This window comes from Betta splendens, chromosome 3 (assembly GCF_900634795.4).
Source record: "Betta splendens chromosome 3, fBetSpl5.4, whole genome shotgun sequence".
Lineage (NCBI taxonomy): Eukaryota > Metazoa > Chordata > Actinopteri > Anabantiformes > Osphronemidae > Betta > Betta splendens.
In genome coordinates, this window is record NC_040883.2 from 18,543,769 (window position 1) to 18,565,628 (window position 21,860).

Genomic DNA, 21,860 nt, shown 5'->3' on the forward strand with positions numbered 1-21,860 from the left:
GACAGCGAGACACTGAGATTAACAACAAATGAATGTTAATGAACTAGAAGACATTTTCCACTCTGTAGGGGTTCCATACATTGTGTTGTGTGTGAAATACATAAAGATTAATGCTGATTCTGACGACTCTCATCAAGAGCCTTTGCTTGCTTCTTTTTTGGGTGGGGGGTGGGGGCAGTGATGGTGTGTGTTGGAGGTTGAAGTATTTCATTAATTCATAGAAAATTGAGGCTGGTGATAGACACGTAGATAGTAATAACTTATATCATTCAAAAATAAATTAGAAAATTGATTTGGAGAACTTGCATCGCATGTTTGATTCTTTAAGAATTTTAAGCTTTCCATGTAGCAGCACTTGTTAAACACTAAATACATGTACTGTAGGTCGGCCGACCAACGTCAGTCTAACATGGATACAGCTACACCAACACTTTTATCACATGCACAGGTTAACTCCTCACTGGGTGCAGTTTTTGTTGTTGTCTGCTTGCCTCAGATCTGCCCTTACCTGTTGGCACAGCAAAAAGACACAAACATGCAGACAAATAGGAGCGGAACATGAACATAACTGAAGACAATATTCACAGCAGTGCACTGCATGCCTGGGTCTTGTTTTTAGTGTGCAGTATTTCTGAAACGGTGACAGAAACCTCAGCGTGTTGGTGTGAAAATCTCTCTTTTTGCCTTTACACAGCGTGCATGAACAAATGTGACATATAGTTATGGAGTCCCACTAGTGTCTTACTGAGTCTCAATAGATGTTGTATTTGGAGGAAACAGGCAGCGCTCATCAGCCATATAGATTTCTCACAGCTAACATTAGATAGAATATCCATTTGTCACAGCTGTGGCCCATTCATGGCAAAAACGAATTAAAGTGTATATCATCTCATATGGCTGCAACACGTGCATGTGAGTGAAAGACAAAAATAAAGTGTTATGACCCACATGCTTCAAGTTCCTCATTTCTATGTAAGATCCCACTCAGTTACTGCCAGAAGCATGTCTTAGTCTCTTTGTTGGTTACTTAACCACATAACTGGCTGCACTCAATGCAGCAGCTCCGTAGAAGGAACCAGTCAAACTGCTGAAAACAGTAAAACTACTGAAATAACACTGCTATTAATTTTTAACATTTGAATCGTATTTCCTCCGTCTTAGCAGCAGGAGAGGCCCTCAGTCTTGAAAACCCTGGTGCAGCTCCAAATTGTGATGTGACCGTGTCGTCCATGCTTGTCTTTGGCGTTTTCTATGCTGCTACGTTCTTGCCTGAACAATCGTAAAGCTTTCTCCAGATCTCCTGTGGAGAATCGCTCTCTGTTGTCAGTTCAACTGAAGCTCCCCCACTATTTACAGCCGAGCTGCACAGGAGGGTACCCTTGAATAATGAACAATCAGAGCAATGTTGACTTCGACTTATCTTTCAGTTAAACACGGACAACTTTTCAGAATTAAGAATCAACCATCTCAATAACAATCACTTACTGTAATCTGTGGTGCTGCTCTGGTGTTACTCAGTTTGGGTTGTAAGCGTATGAATTTGATAAAACGGCAAGTGCATTCTAACAGTCGGCATCAAACCCCCTTAGATCTTTCTGTTCAAGTTCCATATTTTCCTTTGATTTTCTCCATGCACTTCTTTTGTGACTTGTTCAGCCACAGGTTCTGCACAACTTACATCAGCAGCCTGAGGCACAATGCCCTGATTTCCCACAGCGGGAGAAAGGCTTGCCCACCTTATATACCGGTGGTCAGATTATGAAGGTAGATGGATGTACTCTACTCTATTGATTATCTCCCTCTGCCACTCCGAGCAGCCTCTTCCAGGGTAATGCCATCCTCACTTTGTGTTGAAATCACATCTGAACAATTTCAATGGCAGACAATATACACATTTTTATATACACTGCACTGTGCTCCGGCACGTTTAAAATCTTTAAAGACAAGGCAAGGAGCCTGCTTGATCATTGGCGTGATGGGTGAAGTCATATTTGACAGTTACATAGTACAGTAGGGGTGAGACAAGCCAGCAGGGACAAACAGAGAATTGCAGTAATAGGCAGTGTCAGTGAAGCCTTGTAAATGAGGATGACAGATCATCTGTGTGCAGCCTTGCTCCATCTCTGTAGCCCTCAACTCCACAGCCTGCAGGCCGTTTTTGCCCAGTGGTCAACATGTCAGCAGAACAGGCAAAGATTGTCTGTGTCCCGGAAGATTACAAAACTCTGCATAATATTCCAACACATTTTATAAACATCTGCCCATGAAAAATACAGGCTTTACGTAAACAAGCAAAATACCTTTGATCCCTTTTAACATCAGCCTCCTAGTCTGTTGTCTTTATACAGTTTAATCGTAATATTGCATTATTATTTAGCAAAATCAATAAACTAGAGTACAAAAAAGATATGTGGTGTACAGTATTATTGATTTACACTCCATGAAGTCACAGTGCCTTAGCTTTCAATTTCGATAGGTATGATTTTATAGTGGGATAAAACAAACTAAGCTCATTGTGTCCATATACTGGTAATGATTTTAAGATGTTTTCTAATGAACAAGCCCCCGACTGCAAGCACTCTATTGCAAGCGCTATGCTATATGGCAAATGCTCATTGGTGAACATATTTAAATTACCTGGGTACAATTAATTATAGATTAAATTGAACAACCTTCAGTCCTCTGTGTTTGAAATCCATAGATCTTGTTTGACAATACACTAATTAAGATTTCCACCACTGCACCCAAAACAGCTAATCAAACATGTTTGAGCATCAGAGCTAAGGAAAGGCACTTTCAGCACTTCCACACAATATTTAATGTGATAGGCTGAACAGATCTCAAATATTCACACATTTTACTACACCAAAATGTTTATACTGCATATTCAAAACAATGTGTGCTGCTGAACCATTTCTCAAAGCAATGCCTTATTACACATCTAGTAATAAAATCCCTTGAGAGAGAAACAAAAATGTCTCAGAGTTACATAAACTGCATGACGAGCTTGACTGTTTCTGCAAAGCTGTATACCACCATTCCTTATCCATTTAAAGGATAACTAAGTGGCACAGAATCAGAACAACTGGTATATAAGTGTTTGTAAATTTGCATGTGCTCACCTGGGACTCTCTTACAACCTGCCAAATGATATTCCAACTGGGACACAGCACTGCTGTCATATAAAAAAGTGATGTATATTGGTTTTTCCTCTAACCATCCCCTGTTACCAATTTACAACAGAACAGCAAGAGGAGAGAGACAATATTGGTGTGAGGAAAATGGGACAGACAGACAGTAGGAGGAGAAAAAATGTGGGATGAAAGTCACAATATTAGTTTAAAAAGGACAGCGGCAATATTCAAACAATCATTCACAAGAGCTGACTCCAGTGGCTCCACTGGCAGCATGTAAATAAATGTAATGTCTATAGCCTGCATCACCATGAATCTCATAACAGATCTAGCCCCAGATGCCTTTTCTCAGCCTTCCCCATGAGTCCAGTGGCTTATCACATAAACCGCTATTGACTATGTTGCAAGTCATCAATAGCATCAGCGCAGTTTTACATATGGCAAAGCCTAGTCAGTTCATCATAGTAAGCCACAACAGGCAGAAAGTGGGTGTAAACCCATGTGTTGTTTTACAGTACTCAGTGTTAAAGTGGAAAGGTAAAATAGAGGACTGTTCCAGTACTAACAGTAAATTACTACAAAACAATAGCTCATGTTTGATGGTGCAATGTATTAGTATATAGAATGATGCCTCAGGTCTTGCAGCTGAGCCAAAACAACTTAATGGATTAATTGGGAACCAACAGAGATAATTAGGCCTTTGGGGTTGTATGATTCCACCCCTCTTCGACTGTTGCCTCAGAACTGTGATGTAGTGTGTTCCTGCTGTGTAATCGAGATAATTAGCAAGAATGTTGTGTCACTGTCCAAAGATTAGCAAAGGGGAGAAGGCCAAACATGGCTCATTAAAATAGGGATCCAACCTAGACAGACTTGATAGAAGATAGTCACTGACAGAGACTGTGTCTTGTATTTGTTCACCTTATTTGTGAATAAGAAAAGAGGGATACATAAATGAAAGATTTAACTTTGTCATCTAATGACAACCTGTTCTCTCCAAACAACCCGTGAACAGATGCCAGGAATTTGTCCAACGTTTAACTTGACAACTGTTGACCAGTTACTGCACGAGCCTGATGCTGTACAACAGCGTCTTCAGTTTGTTTCAGAACAACGTGCACTACTGTCATATTTGTTTCCCCTGAGGAGAAATTACTATGGATAGCTAGTTGTTAGCTGAGACTAACTGAGCCAGGGCTTCAGTTGTTTACTGTGCTTGTATTATTGGATGCCAAGGTGTCCTTCTGTGAGGCTGACAGGCACTGAGTACTAGGCCAAATTGATTGGTCTGCTCTTGCCCACCAAAAGGACCTGAACTCAATTTGCTTGTGATGGCTTCAATTTCCTGGCTGGACAAAATCCCCCCCACTCTCACACTCTCTCTTTCTCTCTTTCTCTCTCTCGCTCTCTCATCCCTTCCTTGTTGAAGAGCTGTCGTTTAATTTCATTACTCAACGGGGGAGGTTCATGCCCTGCCACATTTGTCTGCCTTCCGTCCCTCGTTCGGTTCATGGGAAACTTATCAAAAACTACAGGAAATAAAAGTGTGTTGTTCAGCCCTGCCCTATGATTAACAGAGATGCAAGTGGGTGAAATCTGCATTTCATTACCAAGGATTCAGACGTAAAAAAGAGCTTATGCACTGCAACGCACTCGGCACTGCTTAGGGTTAGGTTACAGAGGGGGGGTTCGTCATCTCTTTATCATTATTCAGTTGGTTAGTCAGCAGAAGGTCATCAAAGGTTGGCCTAATTTAGAGCTTGCTTTACAAAGCTTATTTTCTTCCACAACATTTCTCAGGAGCAGAGACCCAATTTGCTTCTCCTACCATACTGTAGCAACATCTTGTAAACTAATTTCAAATGCACATAATGCCCACACGGTCAGCGGCTGATTAAAAAGAAAACAGGATCTAACACTGAAGTCAAGCAAAGAGGTCTTTGAAGTGATTACCTTACATGTTTTGGCCTTGCCTTTGTTGCTTTAAGACGAACATGTGGAGCCACTCAGCATATGCCAGCTTATGTCAAGATGAAAGATTTTACAAGCCATTATCAGAAACCCGCAGATTGTACTGAGGGTATTAGCTGGCCTCAGAAATGTGCTACAACTGCAGAGATCTTGCTCTGATTCCAGGCGCTGTGGATGGCGGGGTCAGCCTCTCAGCACTTTTAGATGATCTAGATGACAGGCAGGAGATTAACGGCTGGCAAAATGTGGTCTTAAAAATAGCTAATCACATACTGTGGAAAATAACACGAAAATGTCCTTTAATGTTACTTTACTTCATTTATTACACTATACTTTCCTTTCTTTCTTCCTCTAATGAAATCGGTTCAAATGCTCCAATTAAAAATGGCACAAATATATAGAATATTCTATCAGTAATCAAAAGTCCTGAGTGGATAGCTTAACATCCTCCTGAACCATTCTTGCTCTCATTTTCTCTTGCTTTTACTCCCCTTTGTCTCAGAGGATTGTGCTGTCTTCTGGGTGTATTTACCAGCGGTCTTACAAGCTTTTACCTCCAGGAAACAAGCAGCTGATCTGGCTCATATTTTACAATGATTCATCTCGCTCAGTATCAACCACGAGGCATAAATGTGATACAACCAAATTAAGGCTGCTCAGCCAGACAAACAAGCTGGGGAATTTCAAACCTATGCTGTTTTGTTTTTCTCTTCTTTTTCCATTCAGCTTTGTGAGCCATTGCAATTTATTGCTATATTAGGACTGATTTGTTAAAGTTGTTTTTCATGTTGTAGCTGTTTCTATTTTTGTTATTTCACAAACAGCACAATAAAAAAAGCTGCACACAAATATACTAAACGCACATATGAAGCCCGAAGCCTTATGTACAGTAACACTAATGTTTTTGCACAGTAAAATCAAATCTAAATTGTATTTCACTTTAGCTGTGAATACGTGTTAACCTCCTCCACAATATCAATCAAAGCAGTGTTATACTGTAGAAACGTCAACACTTATTTTTGACTTCCCCGTTTGAACTGGACGTCTGATCCATATACAGTATTGGATTTGTATTCTATTCATGAGACGCCTTACATCCTTTGAGCTGTTTGATCAGTTAAAGCAAAGATGACTTGTGTACAGAGTGTGTTTAGTCTGCAAAGACATGTTATGCCTTGCCATCACCGGAGGTGTCTGTTCTGGCTTTCTTCAAGTGAATCAAAAAACCCCACAGGGGCAAAAGTAGAAACGTAGCCATTGTGTATAGGGGAAAAGGGGGGAAGCACCCCGCAAGTGTGATGAGGGGCAGAGCAAACTGGACACTGACAGGTCTACTCCAGGGAAATTACACAGATACATAAGACACAGTACTGAAACCCAGACGGATCTTCTGTTCTTCACCTCCTGATATCCATCTGTTCCACATAAAATTATCATTTAAATGATTTTAGTTATGCCATCATCAGTCACAGAGACAGAGAGAAGGAGTGCATGGCAATTTTACCCCTGACTCTAAGATTATAAGGGATAAAGGTGGTTTCTATGCTCAATAATAATGTTTTATTATTCTCCCCATTTAAAACAATTAAATGGATCCAATTAGTAAATTCTCACTGCTTGTACTGCAGTTCCAATAGATTAGAAAAGGGAAAGGCTTTAGCTAAGAGCAGACTCTGGTAAAAATACACTTACAGTATAACACCCTTAAAGTATTAGCTCATATTTTAAAAACCTGCTACCTTCATCACATGCATCTAATAATGGTGTTTATAAAGTATGTGTGAGGGGTGTCTGTGTGTTGGACATGCATGATTATACTTAGCCTTGTCACATCAAACTCCCACCTTCCTTTTAAAGAATAATTCAACAATAAACCATTTTTTTCCCCACCAGGGCTGAAATATTCTCTAACGCATTCACAGTGGCCTTTGCTAACCACTGTCAAGACTAATTATTGATTTTCAAATGGAACAGCAGTTAGGAAATTACATTTATTTTCAAGTGTCTATCTAATTGGCCACAAGATCAATACTGTAGCTCGGCTACATATGACACAGCCATCAAAGGAACATTGCGACAGAGGAATGGATCTCACATTTGGATAATAACAAATGGAGCTTGGCTGCTATATTGGCTGCTATTAACTTGTTACAGATGTGGACCACGCTACGGTAAGTTCACTGTAATTTAGTGACAGCATTGCTACACGGAAGACAACTGACTAACACATCAGTTTGAACTTCTTACACACCTCAGGGATCCATATTAAAATGTTTGTCTACATTAATGCACATAATGTGTTTGTCTTTCAGCATAGTATCTTCAAAATGTAATCACTGTTGTAATATATAATTTATTAACTCCCCAATCTGTCTAAAAAACACTGAGCTACTGTATAAATAAGGGTAAAGGTGTTTTATAGTCATCAGGAAAAGCAGCTGCAGCTCAGTATTATATTCAGCTTTTATCATAAATATGGTCACAGTTAAAACAAACATAACCATGACTGACAGACCATTTTAGTACTACAATACAGACAGAAACCAAGTACTTTGGTACAAGTTACACTAACAAAGAAGCAAAAAAAAGAGTCTCTCCTGAGACCGAACAGAATCGCACAAAGCTCTGCCACTACAGCAACAAGTTAGTTTCCTGCTCCTGTCTTTATTTGAAGGGTAGTGATGTGTATAATACTTCTCACCACGGCAGGTTCAATGGTACACCGTAGATAGAAACGACTGAGGTAAGGGAGAATAAAAGTAAAGCACAGTAGCAGAAGGGGCCCAGTGTACTTCAGAAGAGGGAGGCTTCCCAGAAGAGTGGTTAAGCCATAGCATGACCATGATGCACACAAAAATGTACACGTGGATTGTGTGTCTGTGTATATATAGATATTGTATATATACAGTATGTGTGTGTATTGATTTTATGTTGGAGAGATGTTGTGATGTAGCCAATAAAATTGCATCCTAAAACAAGATAGATTGTAGCACATACAGCTGTGCCAAGCAGATAAATCAATTAAAGTGGCCTGATCCGACAAGTAGCCACGTCCTCACACAGCCTCAATTTGAGCGCGCCCATCTTTGACACTCACGTTGGTCTCTGTCTCGCCATGGAACACTTTCCTCCCAGTACCTCCGGATAGTCAGCTCTATTCTTACTGTCCATCCATCTATCCTAGACATGCAGACCCATCAGTCCAGTCCTCGTTATGTCAACTCATTCCTCTTTTGTCATCAGTGGTACTGGACAACAGACTGCAACCTTTGATTTGGCAAAAACAGACTCAGTGTAGGTTACGAAAGGTTAGATTACGTTATATATATACAATATATTACAATATACACTTGCAAGATTTGGGTGCTGTATGATACAAGACAAAATAGTCACAATACAGTGTACAGTACACCAGTACTAATTCAGGTGTCACCAGGAGCACTACAGCCAACTTATCAAGGACTGTTCTCATTTGTATTCTGCTTTTATTGTAAATGTCAGCCACGTGCAGGAGACTGAAAGCTCACTTCCTCTGGATTAAGACTGATCACAAAGATCCTGCAAACCACCCTATGAAATGTGTATTTAAAAACTTGATTGAAAATGCTAAGAATTTCAAATAATACTGTAAAAGCACAAAGTAATGACTACTACCACTGATACCATTTTTGCTGATGTGCTTTTACACTGTGTAGAGCCCCAGTGTTTAAACAGTGCATTTACCAACAATGGCACACAGGCCAACAGAATTCAGCTTGTCAACAGGGCCTCTACAGGAATTAGTTTCAGGTAGAGGCAATGAAACATGAGAGAGTAAAAGCAACAATCAGATTTTCAGACTTGAACTCCAACGTCTCTCTTTTTGGAGATTTCTTCGCAGTGTAGAGGGCAGCTCATCAGTTTTCTATCCTTCACTCATCAGTGTCTTTCATCTTAAGGGTCACTTTCTAAGTATCAATCATCTCCGTGCTTCAACTTCCAAAAGTCCTGCTAATCGTAGGATCCAGTGCAAAAACATCAAAGAGATTTTTAGAACAGCTGCCTTTAAGGCATGGCTGTTTCAAACTGTATTACCACTAAAGATACAAATAGATTTACATTGCACTTTAACAAGGCAAGAGAAGAGTGCACTTAACCAAGGTGGTCACAATCCAAAGCAAAATTGATTTGGCTAATTAATGCACATTCGGAGAGGTCTACATGTTTAATCATCTCGAGTATGTGCCATCCTTGATCAAACTAGCGGCTTTGGATGTTATCACGCCATTCAATGGTCATTATCAGTGGTTATCAGCCCATACGTATGAGCCGGTAGGTGCCCACCTACCTGCTGGCAGCGGTGAATAGGTGCAGTAGGTTGCAGTCATTGATCCATATGGTTAATCACGGCTCGGAAGATTTAACCAGCAGAGTCAGTAGGGGCGCTGATCGAAGTTTTTGATCTTGATTTATTAGCAAACATAACTTAGCAAATAGCTAGCGGTATTGTGTTAGCTAACTGTAACCTGAACCCCCCACCCGTTTTCCAGCCCTAACCCTAACCACAATAACCTCTAAAGCTGCTTAACATAGCAACTTAGCTAGCTGTTAGCTGAGGAGGCAGAGCAGGCACCTACTTAATGCGCTGATAAGTTCTGATCAGCCCATTTGTTATGGCTGATAACATCCAAGGGGGTGAATCAAACCAAGGGAGTGAAAATTGGAGGCCTCTAAAGTGCTAAGTACAAATATCAAAATACATTTGTTATCATTTGTCATGGAAAACAATGTTGTATTTAATTCAAGCAGTACAGCCGTGAACAGCTGTGAACATGAGGATGATGTGCTACTGTATGTCTAATCTTAATGTGCAATAGTATAATCAGCTCAACAATTAAAAAGCTGGATACTCAGAGAACAAGATCGAGGAGAACAAGAAGGAAAAAAAAAACTTATGGGGTGACAAAAGTCTAATCCTCCCCCCCTTTTTTTTGCTCGGGTTTACCCCTGTAATACACACCCAAACTGGCTTTAGGGGGGTCCATGCTGACCCTTGCATAAGCTGGTTTGACAGGTACAGTTGTAAGTTTGTGTAAAGGACCCAGGGTGGCATCAGGTGCTGGATTTAAGGCGAGTTAAACATTGTTGACATCTTTTTGAGAGAACAGGTACTGGATTGATCCAGTACAGTAACATTCTCCTTCTCCAAAGCTGCACACCGAAACAGATTTCTGTATTAAAAGAGCTGGAGATACAGATAAAGGGAGGGAGGACAGAGAAACTAGAAAGCCTGTGATTTTAGTCAGTTCCATGTGTTGGAGAGGATGTATGGACTCACAGGAGGTATGCCCTACAAGACCCTTTACTCGCTTAGTGGATGGATGTCACTATAGCCCTTCGCTGCAGCTGCCACACTTGCATGTACTCTGTTGGTCTATCAATATCTTCCTGTCTCTGTCTATTCTGCTTTATTGGGATGACAGGGAAAGGATTCCCTATACCACCACCGAACATACAAAGGATCCCTAAATCTGTACATCAAGTATGATTTAACTCAGTGTATGACAACAAGGGATGATGGAAAAAGGAAAGGTAGGTTAAAGTATTCTTACACTACACATACATGTGCATGTACTGTACTACTGTGGAGCGAACCTAGCCTTATTGTGGATTGTTTTTTTACTATTTCACCCAATAGCACATTGAACTGAGCTCCCAGGCAGCCAATGAATCCTTACCACACACCTCCAACTCAAATGAATTCTTTTACAATACAGTAACGTAGTAAATGTCGTTTCTCAGTAGTAAACGGGATAAAGAGACAAGACAATTTCTAGAACAAGAAGAATGTCCTCGTCCCTTGTTTCTATCATTCTATCTCGGTGTACAAAAGTGTTTTTGTTTTATTGTTTTTTTATTGTTTTTTTTTTATTTTTTAAGGCAGAGGAGCTTCCGGGGTTTAGACTTCAAACCTACCGAAGGCTTAAATAGCAGGTTTAAGTAATAAGGATTAGGATTGTTAAGGTCTTTATATTCATATTGTTTTCCCTATGTTAAATTTGCCAAATCTTTGTTAAACCTGAAATCATGCCAGCTTTTCTGATACAGTTCAATAACTGAAGCTGCTGTTGCAGAAACTTCCTCTGAACTCTGTTTTCTATAAGTATTCTCCATGAACAGCTCTGATGTTTATCTATAGAGGGTTTGTCTCAAGCCTCGTAATTCCATTGCTAATTCCATTCTCACTTGTTTTAGATGTTGTTTTTGTGAAAATATACCTGTGAAATAGGTGCTTTTCCTTCTTTTTATAGTTGCTCTCATAGATTCTTTTGCCCTTTGATCAAGAGCCAAAATCTCAATATCACCAGAGAATAGATGTCATGTTCCTTACTAGCAAATTTGCAAACTCTCTATTACAGAAGAGTCAAATGTGGATGAAAACAAACCTGCACTTTTTGAGTTTAGTTAAATAGTAATATTTTAGGTACAACCAATGCAGCTTTTAGTAGCAGATCACTGCAGAGGTTGTCCCTCTTTAAATTCACCAAAGCAACTTCACCAGATTCATTTTAACATACTTGTCATCTCTCAAAGAAGAAAAATCTGTTTGTTAGAGAAAGCTGTGTATGGATGCAGACCATTACCACCGCCATGAGTGGCACCAGAAAAACATTTCCATTCATCTCTGGGAGGTATGATGGGATAAATGGTCTCAATGACACTCTCACACTGGGCATTTAGCTGGTTGTTAACCCCAAGACACATCTTCAGAGATCTTGTCCTTCTTTTCTCTCCAGCTCCCTCGCTCTCTCCCAACAGTTGTGAAACATCGGTTTTGGGTCATGTTACTGCCTTTGTTCTGACCTCCCCAGGTATCCACCAACCTTTAGGTCTAACTCTTGTGTTTCTGGCACCATCTTCATCTGTCTGTCTGTCTGTCTCTGTTCTCGGCTTCTCTCTCCACACTCACACACACACACACGCACACACACAGGCACAGACACACAAACTCCCAAGCACTTACCCTCGTGATCCTGTAATGCGAGTCTAGCACTTGTACTCCAATTATTCTCCTGTACTTGTTCTTGAAAGGGTTCTTGCCTCTCTCTTAGCTAAAGAATGTCATGCCCCCTGTGATTTCTGCTGGACTCTCTGAGGCCTTCCCGTGTTCATTTCTTCAAATTCATCTATTTTCAAATGCACATTTCATCATATTTAACCTGAAAATTGATTCAACTCAAATAGTATATTTAGGAGTAGATGTTTGCTATAAATGTGAGTTCTAATCGGGAATAGAGTCTCTATGAAATACTTCTGCTTGCATTGGTGAGACAACCAGCTCAATAAGATTCCACTTTTGCAATTAATAAATGATTGTGAGTCAGTTTTCAGTTGTGTCAATAACAAAAACAAACAAATACGAAAATAAATAAGTGAAGCTGGGTGGTTGGGTGTTTGTTAGACATATCATCTGCTCAGACTCATGTCCTGATCTCTAACTGCACTGTAAACAAACACACAAACAGCCTTATTTCACAGCTCCAGTTGTCAATGGTCACCCTCCGCTTTATCCTACTGTAGTTTCCCCTGAAGGGATGACACTTCAATGCCGTCTATAATGAGCAGATTTACTCTGACCTAAAATGAGTTAATCCTCATACAAGGTCACTGGAAAGCATATATTCATCACACTACAGTCTGTCTACTGTATATCTTTTTATAGTTTGTGTTGATGTTATCGCTGCTGTTGGTTTATTATGCAACTGCTTTTAGAAAGCATACAGAAAAGTACCCCATTCTAATATCATGAATAAACTAAAGCTTTTAGCTGCGTGCAGCTGAAATATTAGGCCACCAGGGAAACTGAGAGCTACTACTACTTTACAGTACTGTAGAGATATCTGCACGGATATAATCTGCTCCATCTCCCTTGCACATTTGAGGAATAATCTCAATCTTTCATGGTACAGTGTCATCAAGAGCTTAAAACTAGTAGACACACGGAGCCATCAAGGCATCAGAAAATAAAAGCCACACGCAGTATAATCTCTTGGGGCCCGGACAGCATTAATGCCATCTATACGGTCACAGGGTGACCATATGCTTGGACATTTGGTGAAGAATCCCAAACGGGCACGCACGCACGCACACACACGCACACACAGACACACACACACACACACACACACGCACATGCACACACATACTGTACACATACACATGCACACACACACACACACACACACACACACACACACACACACACACACACACACACACACACACACACACACACACACACACACACACACACACACACACACACACACACCAGCAAATATTAACAGCCAAGCTTCACAAGGTGCAGCTCTGATTTGTCTCCATTCCAGCTGTTGGTTAGTGCCAGTATGATCTTAAATTAACCAACAGAACCAGACACATGGGCAACATCTTCATAAAAGACGATGCATGTTATATATACAATGGTTTTAGTTTTTATCTAGTTATATTGTATACAGTTTTAAACCCATTCAACCTATAATGACATAGTGCTGCAACGAGTTTAGATGTGCATCGATTCAATACTCAGTGCGCCACCATCTCCAGCAGTTGTTTCTCTCTGTCTCTTTTCATCACTCCATCTGTCCATCTTTCTCTTGTGGTCTGTGAAAAGAAGTGGTCAGCATTAGTGGGCCGACCTCCTGTTTTCTGCAGAAACAAGAACATCCAGAGGATGTAAAAAGGAAGTCTGTCCGGATATGACAGAGATGTGTGCTTTTTACTGGTCACTTAGGCTAACGAATAATTGCATTACTGCTGTACAACTGGAAAGCACGGAATGGCGAGATAGTGACTCAAGTTCGTTTCAAAAAGACATTTTCTCTTTTGCTTTATAACATCATGCCAATCTTATCATGCCAGCGATGGCTGATAAGATTTCCCAATTTGCTCTACAGACAGATGAGAAAAAATTAAATTTTCAGATTTTAGCTGTGTTATTGTCTCTGACACGTAATGTACCGTCAAGATACAAAACATTGTAAAACTTGTTTTTTCTCAATTCTCATATATTGTGTTTAAATAAAATATTGTTTTAGTCTAGCGCACATATTTGTCCTGTCTGTGTAGATAAAATGGTTCAATCAGTGGTGCAGCAGTGAGATAAGGGTTGTGTGTTCATGCATAGGATGAAGCCAACTCTGACAGATAGATCCCGGCTGGTGTGAATAACACTTGTAACGCTGCCGTCTTGCTTTTCTAATTAAAGATGTTTGGATTTTAGTATGAATACGAATCATGAGAGACAGATAGGGGAGGTTAGTGGAGGAGTCAAATGGAGAGAAAGAAAGAGATGAGGCTTAATATCCTTGACCTTTTTATTCCACAGGGGGAACGCATTCAGTCGCTGCATTCAGCAAACTCCAAACCCCATTTCCCTTAGATGCTCCTCTTGGAATTTAAAGACACACTAAAAATACAGTACTTCCTACCTGCCTGCCAGCACCACAAGGGGGAAACATTGTCCATCAGCTCCACACGCTCTATAGAAGCATTTCTTTTTCTCTTTTTTTCTTTCAATTTGTGTGATTGTTTGTTTGTCTTTCAGCCCCATCCCCCCTTTCTTTCACTAATATAATCAATGTGTTCCAGCCATGTCACTGTAAAACTTAAAATGCACTTGCATCACAGACCTGCATCCATCACACATCTCAAGGTCACGAACGGACTAAGGATGAGGAACTGAGATAAATGTGTGAGAGTAGTTTCCTGTAAGTGTGCGTTAGAGAGAAAAAAAGAGAGAGGGAGAAAGAGAGAGCAAGAGAGAGACACAGTCAGACACAGGAACAAAGGCAGAAACGGTAGTGGGGGGCGACTAATAAAGGACTAGCACAGTGCTCAGCACCACCCTAAGAGCCTCTGTAAGCCAGAATGAGTCGTGGTCTGAAATTAGCTGATTTTTCACTGTGAGCACTGCACATTATCTGGGTGGGGAATGGCGAGAGGAGTTGCGTGGGGGAGCACGGAGGGAGGAGGTGGGGGTCGGCGTTTAACTTAACAAGATTAATATGTTTGCCTCATCTCTCAGAGTTTTATTTCCCTCTCCTTGCTCAGCCCTTGTCAAATCTCTTTGGACAGGCTCTCACACATGACGCACGAAGGAGACCTGAAGGACACCCCACAGAGTGTCAAGAAAAAGGAAAGAGGCTCCATTTTGAGGCTGTGATTAACATGGGTGTAAATGTATGTCAAGGCATGACCGACCCTCTCTGGTTGATTTCCACCGACTTTCTGGCTTGGAAACCATCATTTCTCAAGTATAAATTAAGCTTTCAAGGAAAATGGACAGTCAGTGGGACATTGGTTACATCTGTGTGTAAGTGTGTCTATCTCTATGGGTACCTGCACAGATGTTTGGTGGTTAGCCAGATTAGAGAGCCATAATAAAATCAAATGTCAAGCCCCAACCAAAAAAGAGAAACATGCATATTTAGACTATATATCCATAATGATTACGATGAGAATATCTCTGCATGCAGACGGAGCCTTTCTCTGAGGAGATTAAAGAATAGGTATGATGAGATTAAGAAGAGGGATGAAGCGATTAAGACTGACTACTTTAAAATGATTATGAAAGGCTTAGAAGGCTAGGTCGCAAACAGCATATTAGAGAGACAGAGAGAGGCAGGACAGAGCAATCTGCAAGTTTTTGATCCATGGAAACAACAAAGAAGAGCTAGCTGTGCTTGTTATAGTCTTATGTCAATAGCATTTTCAGCAGCGTTGCTTGATATTACTGGGGAGAAAGGGAGAACAGAAGAGGGAAAACAAAAAGAATAAAAAGAAGGCGTATGCACTCCCACATGACCTAGGAGAAACAATGACAATCAAATGGCCTGCAGCAGGCTTTCCCCTCCCTCTGTCTCCCTACCTCCCTCTCTTCCTCCCTCTCCCCATCTCTCTCTCTCCTTTTCTGTGTACTTTGATGTACAAAATAGCCCCAATCCATAAACAGCACCATTACTTTCAGTGCCTACCTACAGTGCTGTCTTTCTTCTCGTTCTTTTCCCATCACCTCTTCCTCTCCCCTTCTCTCTCTTTCTCTCATACACAAATTGCTGCCCATTCATTCTATCCAAAGTGTCTTAACGGGGTAAATTTGTTCTGAGCCTTTTCTTGTTGGTCATAAGCAAAATGGGTGGGGGTGAAATAGGGGATATGCTTTCTGAAGTCACAGTAGCAAAACCCTCCCTCCCTCACTCACATGTCATGTATCTTCTGATATATACTTCATATATATTCTGATACATACTGTACTGTTTAGTAAGTTTTGCTACTTTTTATTTATATAAAACTAAGATGCTAAATAAATTATTTGTTTTTATCCATTGTTTTGCAAAGATCTGACTGAAGTGGGGCAATAAACATCCTCCTTTTCCTGTTTCTTTTTCCTTTGTGGTATAAAACCTTTGGCCTCAGGTTCTAGTTGAATCAACATGATCCAAATTTGCTCTTGCACAGCTGTTACTGAACTCCATCACATAATATTGTAACTTCCTGTCACACAACTTGGATCCTTTTACTGTATCTCTGTCTTGAACAGAAGTGAGGCCTGAGCAACTGCCAGATTTTCATTGCCAATGAATGGCAGCTGTCGCTGGCCTGGGGATTTGTCTCTGTATGTGCGAACAAAGCATTACGACAATGTCCAGTGCTTGTTATATTTGTCACCCCCCCCCCCCCCCCATCACATTGCTCTAATAATAGATGGGACTTTGACTTTGAAACTGCACAGGCCACGCCACGCAATTTAGACAACGTCTACGGTTTACATCTATACTTAGATGGATATGCTTTAAAAAGTCTGGAATGTGTGTCTGTACACCATAACAGGCTTTCTAGTGGAGGTTCCCCCTGGCAACCAGCTATTTTTCTCATAGTGCACAAGGGGCATCAAACAGCAAATTCAGGTCAGGCAGTCAGGTACTTAGACAGACATTTGGCATTTCATTAGTGTCAATTGTCAGAGAATAGAGCTGTTGCATTGACTGTACATAGAGTGAGTGTGTTTGGGGGAATTTGTATTATATTTAGTAGTCACCTACACTTACTGTGTGTAACTGTTCATAAACAGATTTCAAAATAAAAGCGTTTATATCAATTATGATAATTTTGATATCTTTCTGTAAACATAAAAAAGTAGAAAAACAAGGAAACAGGCTGAACCCCTAAATATGACTGTAGGATAACAGATAGCAGACTCAATGACATGGTCAACAGCAGAACATTGAAACCGGAGCCCTTTGAAAATGAGTCAAATGTCTTTCATAGGCAAATCAACCTGTTGCACAGTAAGTGAACATCAACATTCAAATATACAAATAGACCTTAAAACACCATTCAGCTTTAAAGACCCCGCTGTCACACATGTCAACATACTATATGTAGATGACTTGGTCATCACTGGACAAAACAACATGAGTCACCTACAGGTTTCACTTAGCTCAATGGCCTTCACGTCACATATATAAGGACATTGGTGCTGGCTTGGCAAAACGATATGGATGAGTAATGAGATGCCGCCCACATCCGGACATTCTGGGAAGGTGAGGGGCTGCTGCCAAGCCCCAGTCCCCGTTGACCTCTCCTTCCTGTCCTCTCAGCAAATTTGCCGATGACACCACATGGGCTACCCTCCCTGTCAGTGACATATGTCAGCCATTTTTGTCCTTTATGATTTGGTTATGTGTCCATGTGCTATGAGAATGGCTATGATGAAAAAAAAAAAACATACCTGAAAACAGCACAGGAAAAGAACACAACCGTTTGCCAGTCATCCAATTACACAGATTATTTGATGAGCTGGAGTAAAATCCTGGAAAACTGAGCGTGTCACCTCACAGTGCCCACATGCCAACTTATGCTCTTTTGCTCTTTTCCGTCTCTTCTTTTTTCCTTTTGGATCTCATTTGGGGGCTTGCAGACACAAAAAGGACCTCCTAGCACATTGCTGATTCGAGATTTTAGCTGAGCAAATCTTAGACTGGGAGCTGAGAGCAAAGAGCTGGCCATTTTGCAGTTTGCTCTCATCTGCCAATTTCTTCCCGGGGCTTTCAGAGTCAATCAAAGAGCTACCAGAATGCTCACACCAGTCTTTTAATTATTCATGGTAATTCTATGCCACTACACACTCTCTCTTCAGCCCCTGTTACCTCCCCCAAGTGAGGTGTGCTCTGATGTGTTTATGTGTACTGAATATATAAAGCAAAAAAATCCCCCATCCATTACAAAACAGGCTTGATGAGCTGCCCTGTGCTACACTGGCAGCCTTTTCAGGGTCGTCTGGCTCCTACTTCTGTGGGAAGTTGAGGTTATATATGCATGATCTCATAAAACCCAATTTTTGAGCCCTTTTAATCATTTTACAGGACATGTTGCAGAGTTTACCAGCAGAATTATTTGTAATATATATTTTAAATATCTGCTGTCCCTTTTTAATCGTGTGTTGTAGAATCGTGATAGGACAAGTAACCTCACCTCTCGATATGATCTGTGTTTAATGTACTCATTCAAACAGCTCCAATTCCTTATAATGGTCCTTCCCGGAAGGCCAGCCTGGTGTAAAAAGGCCTGTCTATCATTATGTCTGCAAGGGGATTGGAATTTTTTTGATAAGTTCTAGCCTTGCAGAAAGTGTATTCATTTCCTACAATGAACTAATTAGCCAGCGAGGGGGGAAGTGCTGTCATTCTTGTCTGTCCATCAACCTGCCAACAACCACTGACATCACAAGGTAGATGTCAAGTTCAGCCTTTTGTGTCTGAAACAAGCTTATTACCAGGAACTGTGAACGGGAGGTTTAAAGTGGGTAGAAGGCAGCAGTCTGATGTCATCAAAATGTCTTTGCAGAAATACGTTAAATTGCGATAAAATTTCACTCAACCCCCAACCACACTTGCTCTGCAACAGCTTAACATGAGATAACTACAAAAGGTACAATTAAAATGGGTACTGATCGTGAGTGAAAGATGCAGGTTGAGTATGAAGTATAGTGTCTGCTCTTGATGTACCTTCACAGCATTCATCTCATGAGTCTCAAAGAAGCTGCTGTTGCTCTTTGGGCCTTTGAGGGAAAGGTGATCTCTCTAGTGCAGTGAAACTGTTATATTTTGTTGGTTGGTGGTTGGAGAAAAATGGCACACCTCCTCTCTTCGACTCGTCTTCACAAGCCTTGTCAAAGATTTTTTTTTTTAAATGGGGAAATGTTTCATGTCTCCTGTCTTTTCCTGCCAACAGCAAAAAAGGAGGGCAAAAGAAAGCGGAGAAAGATACAGTGACATACCAAGGGAGGATGTGGCAAAGATGAAAGGATGTCATTTTGTTAGAGATGATCGTGAAACTGGCCTTCTTTCTTTTTTTGTGAAAATATGTAGGATATATTGTTTCTGCTTTCACTTAACACTTGAAACAAGAATGGGACTTTGAAATGGGCTGTTTACAAGTGAGTCAAATATGTCTTCTTAATGTAAGTGACAAGCAACTGAAGTATGAGACTTAAAGGTCTCCAATCAACTGCAGCTGACTGTTAACCAACTGTTTTATCTTCAAGGTAATTATTAATTTATCCTTTTAGAAGTTCAAACCACTTATCTTGATGAAGCTGTAAAAGGCTAATAAATACTCATTCTGTAGTAATACTTGTGTGTGGATATGCTACATGTACATATGGTGTAAGCAAATGGCTTTAAAAGATGGTGTGTTTTTTTACGTTGATTTGAAATTGATTGGACACCAACACATTATAGAAGGTGCATTGTTGCAGAGGGCAAATTTGTTGCAACAGCTCTCAGTCATTGCTTTATGTTGTCCTTTTTTCAGAGCATAGCGACAGATGCTCTTTTACACTTGTTGTCTGCGTTGGTGGACATGTGAACAGTTTGTTCCTCTTTGTTTTGGCTTCATCTTTTTTGTAGTAATTCCATGTTCTAATTCATCTAATTCTGTCACTGCAAAAATAAAATCAAACAAACAAAACCAACTTTCAAGTAAAGGATCTCCAACTGGTACTGTACTTCAGCAGAAACTCTGTGTCACAAGAAACAGCTTAAGTTAAGAGTAAATGTGTGTTAAGGTGTTTTCTACAGAACTAACTTGTTTCTAATGGATCTATTCAATAGGTCTAAGTAGAATTTTAAGGTTTATCATTAATGACAAAATGCAGAAAGTTGCACGGAAGCGACGTAAATAGCAAAGCTAAAAACAGACTTTTCAACTTTCGGCACTCAGTTCCGAAAGTTTAATGTAATACTGTTGTAGATTTATCAGGTGTCTACATTAGAAATACTGTACTGTAGCTGTGGGTTTTTATTTATTTGTTTACTTTTACTTACTGTACTGTATATAGTATGGATTAATTTACGGACTGTATTTTTTGCAACTTACCAACCAACTTAAAATTTTAATAAATTCTAATTGTTTAGTCTCAAAGTTAATTTCCCATCCCATCATCATCTGTCCTAAATCTACTAAGTAATCCTGGTCAGTAGACAGGGTAGGAATTCCAGTTCAAAGTCCTCTAAATAATGATGGAAGATGCACTTGGCCTCAAGCTTTATGTTTATCACTAGCAACATCAAGAGACCAGCATCACATAATACCACTCTGAATTCAAAGCAGGTTTCTTTCATCCCCACTGCGGTGGTGATAAATGGCTTACACTGGAGTAGTGTTCACCTCTGAGAACCCTGGCCTTACCCTTGCGAATGTCCTGTAAAGCATTCTGTCTGATTATAAGCAGCAGTGCACTGATGCCAAAAAATGCACAAACATACTGTATCATGTTTTAACACAGTGTCAAATGATTTTAGTAATAATAACTGATCTTTCTTTTTGCACCATCTTGGGGTCAAAACACCGACCTTTGTGTCCGTGGACAACCCCACTACCTACTGTAACTACAGTAAGCCACAGTCGTCCGTAACTACCAGCATGGTACAGCAGTGTGTGTGTGTGTGTGTGTGTGTGTGTGTGTGTGTGTGTGTGTGTGTGTGTGTGTGTGTGTGTGTGTAGGGACTGCTTGGGGTGGGGTTTTACTGGACTGGCTTCCAGTAAACACATGGGACTGAAGCCATCAGGAGAGCCTGTGAGAAATGTGGGAAGATGTCGGGCATGACCACAGCTTAGTGGGTGAGTCTGCAGGAACAGATCAGTGATGCATAACACAACACAGAAGCATGTAGCTGCGTCTCAGACTAACCGGGCAGCCACGACCATCGCTCTTATTCTAAAGTCAAGGCCTCTAATTGTTGTCCTCCCTCAGTCCTAAACGTGTTGTCTTCATTGTCTACCAATTTCTGAAGTGTTTAACAACCATAAGAACAGAAATTGTTGTTGTTCCTAAAATATGCCCTACACTAATCACAATAGCCCTGCATACTTGCCGTATTAAGATCCAAATGGGAATGATACGGACAAATGCTTCCACTGAAGTGTCAGCTCCAAAAATGCTCAATTTGTCTTGCATTTAGTGAGAAGCGTGTAGGCGGAGTAGAGAATAAACACTGAGAAGCATCAAGTAATCCCTGAATGGATATTTTATATTGAAAATAACAACAAAGTGTGTCTGCTGTGTTTGGGGGTCATACTGAGCCTTCAGAGGATAACAACAGAGGGAGCACAGGCGGCAAGGGAAATAAAGTGAATTCTGTGATGTCTGTAGGATCCCTGATTTCCGCTGCTCAGTGGAAAAAAAAGAAAATACCACTGGGCTGCCAAGTA

The 21,860-nt window shown here is 40.5% G+C and overlaps 1 protein-coding gene across 8 annotated transcripts in view; it reads right to left on the reverse strand.

The window, feature by feature from the left end:
* LOC114852519 (protocadherin-9) overlaps nt 1-21,860 on the reverse strand; it is a 162,274-nt gene that overhangs the window by 58,490 nt on the left and 81,924 nt on the right. Inside the window, exon 4 of one of the 8 annotated variants that reach the window (XM_055507621.1) lies at nt 13,671-13,748. The exons of the other annotated variants lie outside the window; for them this stretch is intronic. Within the exon in view, the coding sequence (XP_055363596.1) occupies nt 13,671-13,748 (78 nt within the window). Of the gene's footprint in view, nt 1-13,670; nt 13,749-21,860 lie in introns of those variants that run through there. 8 annotated transcript variants of the gene reach the window in all.